At 43.0% G+C, this 13,965-nt stretch overlaps 1 protein-coding gene across 1 annotated transcript in view; it reads left to right on the top strand.

The window, feature by feature from the left end:
• Positions 1–13,965, top strand: part of dnah5l (dynein, axonemal, heavy chain 5 like) — a gene marked incomplete at its 5' end in the record, with an annotated part of 132,302 nt that overhangs the window by 111,109 nt on the left and 7,228 nt on the right. The window contains 11 exon segments of the mRNA XM_080417549.1: positions 184–297; positions 1,009–1,185; positions 1,525–1,719; positions 1,982–2,137; positions 2,871–3,053; positions 3,346–3,516; positions 9,841–10,092; positions 10,592–10,718; positions 10,930–11,051; positions 11,314–11,463; positions 13,499–13,663. Coding sequence (XP_080273675.1) covers positions 184–297; positions 1,009–1,185; positions 1,525–1,719; positions 1,982–2,137; positions 2,871–3,053; positions 3,346–3,516; positions 9,841–10,092; positions 10,592–10,718; positions 10,930–11,051; positions 11,314–11,463; positions 13,499–13,663 — 1,812 coding nt within the window.

The following is a 13,965-nucleotide window of genomic DNA, read 5'->3' as shown; positions in this document are numbered from 1 at the left end:
CACACACACACACTAGTTACCCAAACTTATATTTTTGTAAACCTGAACTGGAAGCTTCTCTTCTCTCCTCTCCTCTCCTCTCCTCTCCTCTCCTCTCCTCTCCTCTCCTCTCCTCTCCTCTCCTCTGCTCTGCTCTGCTCTGCTCTGCTCTGCTCTGCTCTGCTCTCCTCTCCTCTCCTCCAGGCACTCTCTGATGCCGCCATTAGGCAGAAACAGGAACTGCAGGATGATGCTGAGTCGTGCCGGAGGAAGATGTCTAATGCTAAGTCTCTGATAGAGGGACTGGGAGGAGAGAAGGTAGTCTGGGACTCAGTACATCCATCCATTCTTCCTAGGGCTGGGCGATATGAAAATAGCAGATCTACTAGCTTGTAGATTGGCTATTTTGACTGTTATGTACACCACCGTTGTACAACAAAGTATAATACAAGGTTGAGCAGTTAATCATACTCGGTTTAGTTTATTCTAAAACATTGCTTATATTTTCTTCCCAGTGTTCATTTGTTGGTATATCAGAAATACATAAAAGAACCTATATCTAAAAAAAACTGCTTCTGATTGGTCTATGAGTCTCCCTGAGTGACCAATTAGCAAGCTCCTTCTGCATAGCAGTGGTTGTTTATGCTAAACATTAGAAAAATATCTAGTAAAAAAGAATATTAACCAGTCACACTGCACCCGAGGTATTCTTTTTACTAACACCAAGTTTAAAATAAGAATAAGAATACATAAAATATCAATATGAGGCAACATGAAAAGCTTGTTTTTTTAATGGTAATGGAAGGAGAGAGACAGTTTCTGTCCAACCAAGCAACAGCAACCAATGGGTGCTGAAGAGGGGCGCAGGATCACGGGCGGGATTTGACAAAGGGTCAATTACTACATGAGCAAGATTTTACGTTGGTTATTGGTTCTAAATATTGGTTATATTTTCAATTACCCAGCTCTAATCCATCCATCAATCCATCCATCCATCCATCCATCCATCTTCTGTCCTGTGTATTCCAGGTGCGTTGGACGGACAGCAGTGTTGCCTTTGAGAACCAGATCAGACATCTGGTTGGAGACGTGTTGCTCTCCACTGGTTTCCTGTCCTACTGTGGTCCATTCAACCAGGAGTACAGGAACATCCTGCTACAGCTGTGGAGGAGAGAAATGACCCAGAAACATATACCATACAGCAATGTAAGAACTAATGACCCAGAAACATATACCATACATACACCAATGTAAAGGCGGTTACACACCGGCGAATATGTGAATATACGCAAAATTCGGACTCGTTCCGAATAATTAAAAGACGCTTTTTTTGCTCCGCGAAACTGATGTGGAAGCTTGCATTGACTTTATAAGGTTTAAAACAAAAACGTATTATTCGCATGAAAAAAATCGCCCCGGTGTGTAAGGACCTTAAGAACTAATAACCCAACAACATATACCATACAGCAATGTAAGAACTCATTCTTTAAGTGAATGAATCACTAAAGTAATTGTAATCATACTGTATGTTGTCCATTCCATCAGGATGTGGACGTGTCCTCTCTCCTGGTGGACGGTCCCACGGCGTCCGTGTGGAGCCTTCAGGGTCTGCCGAACGATGAGCTGTCTGTCCAGAACGCTGTCATTGTCACCAAGGCCACCAGATACCCCCTCCTCATAGACCCCCAGGGACAGGCCAAGACCTGGATCAACAACAAAGAGAGAGACAACCAACTACAGGTAGGAGAGGAGGGGGAGAGGAGGAGGAGGAGGAGGAGGAGGAGAGAGAAATCTGATAGGGCTGCAACAGTTAATCGAACTAATCGATTTAATGGATTATTTAAAAAAAAAACATAATTGAGGGGGAGAAGAGAAGAGACCGACTAAGGTTAAAGTCAAAAGATGAGTTAAGGGAAAAGATAGGAGCGAATAGCGAGGGATGAAAAAATACATTCAGTTTGTTAATTTGTGTTGTCTGTCTGTCTGTCTGTCTGTCTGTCAGGTGACCTCTCTGAACCAGAAGTATTTCCGTTCTCACCTGGAGGACAGTCTGTCTCTGGGACGTCCTCTGCTGTTGGAGGACGTGGGAGAGGAGCTGGACCCGGCGCTGGACAACATCCTGGACAAGAACTTCATCAAGTCTGGATCCACGTATAAAGTAAAGACAGCTGTAGTTATTGTTGTTTAAGTAGCCCAAAATAGCAGCTATACAAGTTCACAACACATCTTATCGTGCCACGTGAGCTTATACATTGGCTATTTCCACTATTTATCAACAAAGTATATGGACGTGTGCGAGTGTCTTCCTAAGTGACACTTGCATCCGATTCTTCTTGCTCCTGCTAGTAACTAAAGTTTCCTAATAATTGTAGTACAGTAAAAAGTACAATATTTGTCTTTGAGATGTAGTGGAGTAGAAGTAAAGGTATTGAATATTGGAAATACTCCAGTCAAGTAAAAAATACCTCCAAATTGCACTCAACACATTCATTGCCAGGTATTAACTAATTATTTAATCCGCCACTGCCAGCGGTTTTACCTTATTTTGAGTCTTTTTGACGATCCACAGATTTGTCTGGGAAAAGAAATTTGGAAAAAGAAATCCGAGATAAATGTGTTTTTACATTGAACATTGTAGCGGACGGGGTGAAAATGTTTTCGATGACGTCATTTCCGGGTGTAATCTTCTGTCGAATGTGTTACGTACAGTACTCAAGTAAATGTATTTACTTACTATCCACCACTGATAAGGTGGTGGGGGTAATGTAAATTACATTACCCCCACCACCTTATAATGTAACATAACCCTCTCTAGGTGAAGGTGGGAGATAAGGAGGTGGAGGTAATGTAATGTAATGTAATGTAATGTAATGTAATGTAACCCTCTCTAGGTGAAGGTGGGAGATAAGGAGGTGGAGGTGATGAGAGGCTTCACTCTGTACATCAGCACCAAGCTGTCCAACCCGTCCTACAGCCCTGAGGTCCATGCCAGGACCACCATGGTGGACTTCACCGTCACACAGAGAGGACTGGAGGACCAGCTACTGGGACGCGTCATCCAGATAGAGAAACAGGTTGGTTAGTTAGTTATGCTGCTACCTAAAACCTTTCTGTCTGCAGCTGCCTTTTTATTCAGCGATGGAAGAAATAGGCCTACTCACATTGTTTACTTAAGTAAAAGTATCAATACCCTATTCTAGAAATAGTCTGTTAGAAGTACAAGGTCGGTATTCAAAGTTTACTTGAGTAAAAGTACAAACGTATTGGCATCAAAGTACAGTAAGTACAGTACTTCAGAACCTCAAAGGTTAGCGAGGGGTGCGTAGGAAAACCAGGAAGGTCACTGTTTATCTTCTCTCCCGCCAGGAGTTGGAGTCGGAGCGAGTGCGCCTCCTGGAGGAGGTGACCGGTAACAAGAGGAGAATGGCGGAGCTGGAGGATAGTCTGTTGGTCCGTCTGACCAGTACAGAGGGGTCCCTGGTGGAAGACCAGTCTCTGATAGATGTCCTCACTGTTACCAAGACCACCGCACAGGAGGTGTTTGCGTGTGCGTGTGCGTGTGCATGTGCGTGTGCGTGGGCGTGTGTGTGTGTGTGTGTTGTTTAACTATGTAGGTAAATGTTAAACTTTAAACTACACTATGTAACTTTACTGTTCTACCCCGGATTCGAACTAGGCCTCCTGCGCAAGTGCATATATACATTTTTACCACTGAGCTAATAGAGTATGCTTGCTTGCTCTGGGACGTTCAGGTCAAAATTAATGTCGAATCAGAAACAGTATCGTATCAAAGGTCGTGGCCAACCTATAAGACAGACAGACAGACAGACAAACAGACAACAGCTACAAGGAGAACAGGAAACACTAGAAACATTACTACAAAATAAAATGTACACAATAGTAAAGTAAAGCCTGTGCACACCAGACAACAGGAAACAATAAAACACTACAAAATAAAACATTTAGACAGATCCTGACACCAAACACTGCAATGCAATAGCAACAATAATCAGTCGATGCCTGGTCAAAGTCAAAACTAGCATTAATGCAAACAAACACTTGTTAACATATTGTGCACATGGATGTACCTTAAACAAAGAATAATAGGAAAAAAATGTATTATTAAAATAAATATTATCATTTTTAAATCTTAGGCATCTGCAGGCCTATGCCTTTATTTGCCTAGATTTCCGGCTCAGAAAACAAGGTGTTTGTGCAGACAGGAAGGTTGTACTCTCTTGGTTTGAGAATGTTTCAGTGGGGAGTAATAACGTTGCCAAGTACACTGACACATGATGCTCTTATGGGGTGCTGGTTGCAGTGACATGTGTATTTTCTAACCCCACTTTGCCACTTTGCTGTTTGCTTCCTCTTCCTCCTCTGATACAAACAGGTGGCTCAGTCTTATCATTCGAACATGCCACACCATCTCAAACTACACTGAAGTTTTTTTTTAATATATATATTTTATTGGTGAAACAGGTGGTACAGCGAAAGGAAGGTTGGTTATCGGTATTAACATATAACCATGATTATTTTTTTGCTTTTATGGGACGTGACAGGACACAGACAGGACTGAAAATTGACCAGGGACAACAGAAGACTGAACAAAACAAAACAAAAAACAAAAATCAAAACAAAACAGAACAAACTTTTACACAGACAAAACAGAAGTAGATATACATGTAGATATACATACATATATACATATACACGTATATATACATATATATACATACACACATATATATATAACCAGGATACAATGGGGCGGGGTTAACGTAGTATCAGAGGTGCTCACCTCAGAGAAGGAGTATTTCTTTAGGACCAGTCTGGGTCAAGGGATGTGAGGGTGTTTATGAATGAGATAAGTGGTTGCCATCTGTCATAAAAAGTGGCAGTTGAGCCTCTTAGAGAGTATTTTACCTTTTCCGATGATAGAAATGACATTAAGTCCTTGAGCCAGGAAGTGGTGGGTGGTGGGCTTGGGCCTTTACAGTGCAGGAGGATACGTCTACGGGCTATGAGTGAGGCAAAGGCTAGAACGTCTAGTTCCTTCCTGGAGAAACCAGCAGGTGTATGGGTCACCCCAAAGATGGCTACCAAGGGGCATGGGTCTAGGTTGATATTTAGAGTAGAGATGCACGATATTGTTTTTTGGATACCGATACCGATACCGATTATTTGCTGGGTCATATCTGCCGATACCGATCCGATACCGATATATTATATATCATATTTATATTGAGCTCATTGCTGAATTTTTTTATTTTAATTTGTTTTACTGGTGAAAGTTGATGGTAAACCCTCCTCTCCACTAACCCTACTGTGATGAAAAATATTTATGGAATAAATACATTAATTATAATTATATATAAGTAACAAACTTAACTATGACATCATTTTTGTATGCTATAAGCCATCACATAATTATTTGAATCTTTGTATAACACAAAACCATATGTTATGTGGCCTATGGAACTAAGATAATTGAATCTAGTTTGTTATTAGTGTTATTCATATTGTCTGTTGCCTAAATTAATTAGCCTCTGGCCCTCTGCTCTAAACAATAAAGCCCCCCTTAGCTCTCCCAATCACAACTCCCTGCCCAATCACAACTCCCTGGAGCTACCACTGTGTGTGTGTGTGTGTGTGTGTGTGTGTGTGTGTGTGTGTTTGTGTGTGGGAGAGAAAGAGACAGTGAGTTTAGGACAGGGACAGCTTGCTTCAATGCTTCGTACACTACACTACAGATTGTAGGACAACAGGATGTCAAAGACAGAAACATTACCAGCTGAGAGTTAATTTGTGCTCATTCTCTGTGGTTAAATACACAAGCAGCTTGCTTGTTCAAAAGCAGCCGCTGGTTGCACTCGAGTCGAGTAACGACTAACGAGTGTTTGTTACGTCGATGTTAAATAACGAGGCAATGTACACATTCGTGTTGAAAATATATCCTCCGCAGTATCCCTACTCTAATCTAATTTAAGATGTACAAGAAACCCTCTGACTGTTCTGGGTATGAACTATGGACGTGAAGAGTTTGTTTGCTGTTAGTTCCACTTGTCTCTGTGCAGCCTAGCCTGCTCCGCTGCGTAGTGCAATGCATGCACTGTCTGAGAGACATTGCATGTAGAGCGTGTGGAGGGGGGAGGAGCTACAGCTGTGCTCTCTTAAAGAGACAGAGACAGGCAGACAGACTGCTCTCGCCTCTCGGTCAATTTGTTATACAATATCGGTGAATTTAATCGGGTTTATTTTGAGATCGGTTCGGTACAGATATGGCCGATATGGGCAGATATCGGCCGATACCGATAGGTTACCGATTATATCGTGCATCTCTAATTTAGAGCTTTGCCTAGCGTGTCGAAGAAACAAGACCATAACTCGGCCAGCTTGGGACAGGAGAAGAACATGTGGGTATGGTTGGCAGGGGACAAGCCACACCTGTCACAGGTGTCGCTCGTTCCTGGGAAAAGGTTGCTAAGTTTGGCTTTTGTAAAATGAACCCTGTACAAGATTTTGAACTGGATTACGCTTAAGCGAGCACATGAGGATGTATTATTGACCCTGAAGACTGCCTCTTCCCACTGTACATCTGTCGGGTCAAACTCGAGCTCCGTTTCCCATTTACCTCTAACCCCCGCAAGCGAGAACACTTTCAGTGATGATATGATGTCGTATAGGGTCGAGATCCCGCCTTGTGCTTTAGGAAGAGAAAATATTTTGCTAACCACTGGGGGGAACTGGGGTCGTTGGGGACTGGGGAAAAGGTGTAAAGTGGGTACGAGCGTAGTCGCGAGCCTGAAAGTAACGGAACAGGTGAGAGTGGGGTAAATTAAACTTAGTACGGAGAGCTTCGAAGGAGGCAAATGAGCCCTCTGAATATAGGTCTGAGAAACGGGTCAAACCTCTCTCTCTCCATAGGTTAAAGGCTGTGTCTGAGCTGGAAGGTTTAAACAGATGGTTGTTGCAAATTGGGCTGTATGGCGAGGCTGTCTTAAGCCTAAAGTGTTTTCTAAACTCCAGATTTTCAGAGTACAGAGTACAACCGGGTTTTTTATATAATCAGGGCAGCGAGAGGTGAGAGGGGCACAGACAAGCGCCATCAAAGATGACGGACATGCAGAGTGGCTCTCCATTATGCACCAATTGAGGTTGGGGGAATTATGCCAATTTTGAATTCTCTGGAGGTTTGGTGCCCAGTAGTAATGTAGAAGGTTGGGCAATGCGAGACCATCCTTCGCTTTTGCACTTCTGGAGAAGCGCTCTGCGTGCCCTTGGACTCTTGCCCGCCCAGATAAATGTGGAAATTGTTTTGTCTAATGTTTGAAAAAATTATTTAGGTAAGAAAACCGGAAGGGATTGAAAAAGAAACAAAAACCTTGGCAAGATGTTCATTTTAACTGAATAAATTCTGCCTGCTAGAGAGATAGGGAGAGAGTCCCACCGTTTCAGATCAGACTTGATTTCCGTGACTAATTTTGTGATGTTGTCCTCAATTAACAAAGAGGGGTAGTAGGCTATGTTGATACCCAGGTAGCGGAAACCGTTCTGTGACAAACGGAATGGTAAAGAGCTTTGGATGATTAGCTTGGCTGCCTCATTTATAGGAGAACACTTACGTTTGCTAATGTTTAGCTTATAACCTGAGAATGAGCCAAAAGATGTTAGGATTTGTAAGATATTTTCTGCAGAGTTGCACGGATCCGAGACAAAGAGCAAGAGGTCGTCAGCATAGAGAGATACCCGATGTTCCCGTCCAGCTCTATAGATGCCAGTGAAAAGCGGGGAGGACTTGAGAGCAATTGATAAAGGTTCAATTGCTAACGCAAAGAGCAGAGGAGAGAGTGGGCAACCTTGGCGTGTTCCTCTCGTTAACACTCGCGTGACTAATCTGTCAATCTGGCCGATTTTGAGAATTTAAAGTGGATTATCTTCTCTCATGAAGCTCCGAGGAAGTTCCCCTTTCATGACTTTTCCTAACTATTCAATTCAAATCATCTCCGGGTTTTTTTTTAAATCTGAAACGTATTATAAATATGAAATTAGCTCTATACCGTCCCAGACATTATATTTCGGCTATTTTGACCGTACTCACCCCTCTCTCCCCCAGGCAAGTGCCGTTGACACCTCGAGACCCCCCGCAGACCGGCCCGCAGACCTTCATTGTTCAAGTTAATGGATGATTTGCATTTCACTGTCAGCCTGGCCAAGGGACTTCATTAGTCCAATAATGAAATAATAATAAAATAACTGTGTTGTTCCCGTAAATCTAACCTCTAAATGCTGTATTTCATCTAAGCATTGTGCAAAGCATGTTTATAGTGTAGCAGAGAGAAAGCGAGAGAGTAGAAATTTTCTACTCCACTACATCTCAGAGGCAAATCTTGTACTTTTACTCCACTACAATTATTTGAAAACTTTAGTTACTAGTTACTTTGCAGATATAAATATATTTTCATACTTGTTTAGATTAGAGCTTCATGCATGTCCTTTTGTAAATGATTTTTTATTAGGTAAATATTTATATAGAAAGGTCTAACCAGGGACTGGGGTTGCAAATTAGCCTCGGCTATAAACCCCATATATAATGCAATGGTTTCATGTTTTTATAACTTGACTCATTGTTTTTGTATTGTCCTTGTCAAATAAACATAAATAATAATAATAAAAAGGACTGAAACGTTTGCTTTTTAAAAAGTAAAAATGAGATCCCCGCATACACAAATCACAAATCATGATGACATATAGGAGACAGACAGAAATACACACTACTGCTTCATGCCTCACTGTTTTCTCAGGGCACAACGCATGCAGTAACATTTTCATAGACCTGACTGCTTATTTCTCTCGCAAAATTTGGTTTTACACGCTTTTTTTTATAAATATTTTACATACAGGATCTGCAGTTACCATTACAAGTTAGCCTATAATGTTTCTGCCTGCCTGCAACAACATATAATGTGAGCTCACTGAGAAGAGTGGAATTGAAATGTTAATAGGTATTTAAAAGACAATGGAATCCCCCGCTGTGCCCCGCAGCGCGGGGGAGAAGGTGTTGGGATCGTCTGAAGCCAGAGGGGGAGACACTGGCCAATGGAATAGCAGGAAACGAACGGTCCTTATGATCTTAACTCAGGCTGTGTATGGGATGGCCTGACGGCCGTCGCGGGAGTGTTAAGGGGAAAAAGTCAGACCTCTGAGAGTTATAATTACACAGGCCGTAGGGGCAGAGTATAGAAGTTGTATCCAAGAGATAAATTTAGGCCCGTAACCAAATTTCCCTAGAACTGAAAACAGGTACTCCCACTCAACGCGATCGAAAGCCTTTTCTGCGTCCAGCGCAATAACCAATTCAGCAGGTTGCGAGTTGTCAGGGGAGAGCACAATATTTAAAAGCCTACTGATATTAGTTGGCCAACCTAGACATGATCTAAATGTCTCAAAGCGACTTTGAGTACCTAGAAAAGTGCTATATAAATTGTATGTATAGAGGGTATGCGCATGCTTAAAGTGAATGGCACATCGAGTGGCAAAGCGAGTGGCAAAGCAACATGCAAATTGAGTTTAACATTGTTTAATGTTGTTTAATGCAATCAGATATGACTTTTCTGTTTGGATGCATGGGCTGTCAAGGCCAGAAAGTATTTTTTTGACACTCAGTAGGCATTCCTGCATAACTTCCGGGTTTGATGATGATGTCACACGCATACCCTCTATTATTATTATTATTATGTCTCAATAGAAGAGCAGGGAGACCAAATACAATCACCACTACAATATGTTGTATTGTATACTGTATGTATGTAAAAAAAAAGTTAAATAATACAGCTTTAACATAACTCTAAATCTACGTAGGTAAGTGAGAAGCTGAGGGTTGCGGCGGACACGGAGGTGCAGATAACTCGTGCGAGGGAGGAATACCGGCCGGTGGCCACCAGGGGCATTATCCTGTACTTCCTGGTGGTGGAGATGTCTCTGGTCAATGTCATGTACCAGACGTCCCTCAGTCAGTTCCTGGAGATCTTTGACCTGTCTCTGGAACGTTCTGCCAAGGCTCACCTCACCGCCAAACGCATAAGCAACGTCATCGACTTCCTCACCTACCAGGTGAACACAATAAGACATTTTGGCACATTTAGAGGTATTTAGAAACATTCAAGACATTTAGACTTATGTAATTCATTTACATTTAGAGAGGTTTGAGACATTTAGACACAGATACATTTAGATCAATGGTTCCCGACCTTTTCTTGATCGGGCCCACTTGAAAATCTCGAAAGTGTCTGTGGCTCACCAATCTGATGGGTGGGCACCCACCAGTGGGCACTGGCTCACAGGATGGGAACCACTGCATTAGAGGTCATGAGATATTTAGGCACATTTGAAACATTTCGACACATTAGAGACAAATGTGGCTTAAACATCTATTTCTGTTTTGTCTCTCCTCTGTCTCTGTGGCCATCATTGAGTGTGTGTGTGTGTGTGTGTGTGTGTGTGTGTGTGTGTGTGTGTGTGTGTGTGTGTGTGTGTGTGTGTGTGTGTATGTGTATGTGTATGTGTGTGTGTGTGTGTGTGTGTGTGTGTGTGTGTGTGTGTGTGCGCATAGGTGTACAGTTATACAGTCAGAGGGTTGTATGAAGACCACAAGCTCCTGTTCACTCTGCTACTGGCTCTGAAGGTGGACCTGCAGGATAAAAACATCTCCCACAGCGAGTTCCAGACCTTCATCAAAGGTCATCAAAAATCATTTAATTTGTCTTCCTTAAAGGAGTAGTTCACCCAAAAAATTACTTATTTTCTATCAATTACACACCCCATGAAGCCTTGAATTATTGGAGATTTTTTTGTTTTTGTCACTACTCCTTTAAGTTTGTATTAATTTCTCTCCTCTCTCCTCTCCTCAGTAAAAGTTAGTAACTTCTCTGCTTGATTTCATGTGAGTAGGAGGAGCTTCTCTGGACCTGAACTCGGTGGAGGCTAAACCACGACGCTGGATTCTAGATCTGACCTGGCTGAACCTGGTCCAGCTGTCCAGCCTGCCTCCATTCACTCAGCTACTGGTCCAGGTACATCTATAGCAGTGGTTCTCAAAGCCCCTCGAGGTTCCAGGAGGTACCCAGCTAAACAGTTGATATAGCATCAAAATCAGTATCCTATATGCTCTTCTCAGGTTTAGGGTTAAAATGTGTGTGTGTGTGTGTGTGTGTGTGTGTGTGTGTGTGTGTGTGTGTGTGTGTGTGTGTGTGTGTGTGTGTGTGTGTGTGTGTGTGTGTGTGTGTGTGTGTGTGTGCGCGCGCGCGCGTGCGTCCATGCATGTGCGTGTACCAGGTGAGTCGTAATGAGCGTTCATGGAAGGCGTGGTTTGACCAGCCTGCACCAGAGGATGCCCCAGTGCCTGATGGGTATCAGGAAATCCTGGACAGCTTCAGGAAACTGCTTCTCATCCGCAGCTGGTGTCCTGATAGAACCATCGCTCAGGTCTGTGGGCTTGTTTTTATTTTTTGGGGCTTTTTCTGCCTTTATTTATATAGTTGCATAGAGATGGACAGGAAACAGGGGGAGAGAGATGGGGAGAGACATGCAGCAAAGACCGTCGGTAACGGGATTCGAACCCACGGTGCGCTGTCAGACTATTTATGAGCCTAGGTACCTTGACCACTATAGGCCAGTGGTCTGGGCCATGTGGGCTTGTTTTTCTATAAAGTCGCTTGTAAATATAGGTGTTGCTTATTCGGGCTTGCTGTCTATTGTTGTTTGATACCAGTGGTTATCAAACATTTTGATGTCAAAGACCCCCACTAACAACGTCGTTTTAACCCACGCCGGTCTCCCAAGCACTGAAGCGATCATCGCCAAGAACCAGCTGCGCTTCCTTGGTCATTTATGTCGCAGGGAAGACTCATCCCTCCCCAAACAGACCCTGTTTTGTGAACTGGCTCTAGGCTTCTAGGGGGACAAGAAACGGCTGAAAGACCAATTTAAACAGCTACTCAAAAAGACCAGGATTCCTGTGCAGGAGGCCCTGGCAGCGGACCGCTCATCCTGGCGCAGCACAATTGCCAATGGTGTTCAGAAACTTGAGACCGATCAGGGCATACAAGCAGCGGAAGCAAAGCCACCAACGTCTTATGTTACCCCAGCCACCTCCAACACTTCCGTGCCCAGATTGCCCCCGACTCTTCTACTCACATCTTGGCATCCACAGTCACCAGCAGGCACACAGACAGAGAGCTCAGCTATAGAGTACAGAAGTCCTGACGTCACTCGTTCATCCCCTGGTTCGTAAAGTAATTTCTCTATGGAGAATAACATTGGGTCATCTTAGAATCGTCTCATATAAGAATTTTGGTCCAATAATAAGCAAACTGTCCTGGCGATATTGTCAGGGAGGTGGCTCTGTATCGTTTATGATAGTCAGTCACTTATATATGATACAGTCTGTTTCTGGCGAAAATGTAACTAATTCGGCTGAAGTAACATTAGCGTTTTCTCACCGTCAGTTGATGCTTCATATTCATATGCGTCAAACCGCCGGGATCATTTGTTTATTTTTAGAACACAGTTCTTATTTGACGCGATATTAAAGACGTCTATGGGAATTCAGAATGGGGGTGGAAAACCGCAAACCAGGTAGGATGCGTAAATTACGTCAGGCTTCGGTGCTCTATAGTTCAGCTATAGCTCAAAAGGAGAGCAAATGGGTGGATGAGGAGAACGGATCCTTGTTTTCGAGGCTGCCATGATGATGATGAATATGTATTTTTCCGCAGAATCCCCATCTGAAAAGATGTTGTGCCAGAGAACCCCATACAAGATTTGTGTTGTTAAAATGTTTCAGAAATATTCCAAATATTGCAGATCTACAGATCTGCTATTTTCAAATAGTCAGTTCAAATAGTTCAGGTGGTCAAACTGGTTGCTTCTTTTGGGCTTGTTTTCGTAGACATGGTAGCTTTGTTTTTCTTGCAAAATCTGGTAACGCTGCTCAGGACTGCTCGCATGCTAAAAACTGTGAGGCGCTGGTCCTGGATTTATTTAATTTATTTATTTGCATTTAAATGTTTTGGAGGAATCAGGGGTAAATGGGTGACACTTCCTCTTCCTCTTCCTGTGTGTCTGTCATTGTTTACAACTTGAGAATGGAGTGGGAGTTGACAGGAGATGTGAGAATAGGGTTTTGTTGAGTTGGTAAAAATGTCACTGTCGCAACACCATGGAATAGAGGAAGTAGCTGAGGCACTAAACCAGAACCTCTGTTTTTTGATCCCAGAGGCTAATTCTCCCTCAAATGTAATAGAATAACAAGTGATTAGCCAATGGGTTCCAAGATTAGAATCAGTTGTTCTCAAACTGTGTGTGTGTGTGTGTGTGTGTGTGTGTGTGTGTGTGTGTGTGTGTGTGTGTGTGTGTGTGTGTGTGTGTGTGTGTGTGTGTGTGTGTGTGTGTGTGTGTGTGTGTGTGTGTGTGTGTGCGCGCGCGTGTGTGTGTGTGTGTGTGTGTGTTTTCTCTCCAGGCCCGGCGGTACATCTCTGACTGTTTGGGTCAGCGTTATGCTGAAGGCTTGGTTCTGGACCTGGACAGCATGTGGTGTGAGAGCAGCACCAGAAGCCCTCTGGTCTGCCTGCTGTCCATGGGCTCAGACCCCACAGAGGACATAGAGAGACTGGCCAAAGTAAAGGTACTGTATGCCCTCACATACCATTATAATACCACCAAGATAAAACCATGTTAATATCACGTTAAAACCAACCCAAAACCAACTTCGGCCTTCGTTAGCATATGAATCATTGATTGCACAAATTGATTACACAAATTTGCACAAATCTTCAAAAGTCCTCCTCGACCTGTCTCTACTAATTATCTCTTTCGAGGTCGACCAATGCTAGATTTTTGTGTCCGATGCAATCCTGGGAGAGTCCTAGACCACCGATTATTTTATTTAACCACTTAAACCCTATTTTTCAAAAATAGACGATCTAC

This window comes from Gymnoscopelus braueri (assembly GCF_963280865.1).
Source record: "Gymnoscopelus braueri genome assembly, chromosome: 21".
NCBI lineage: Eukaryota > Metazoa > Chordata > Actinopteri > Myctophiformes > Myctophidae > Gymnoscopelus > Gymnoscopelus braueri.
This window is presented reverse-complemented; position numbering and strand designations above follow the sequence as displayed.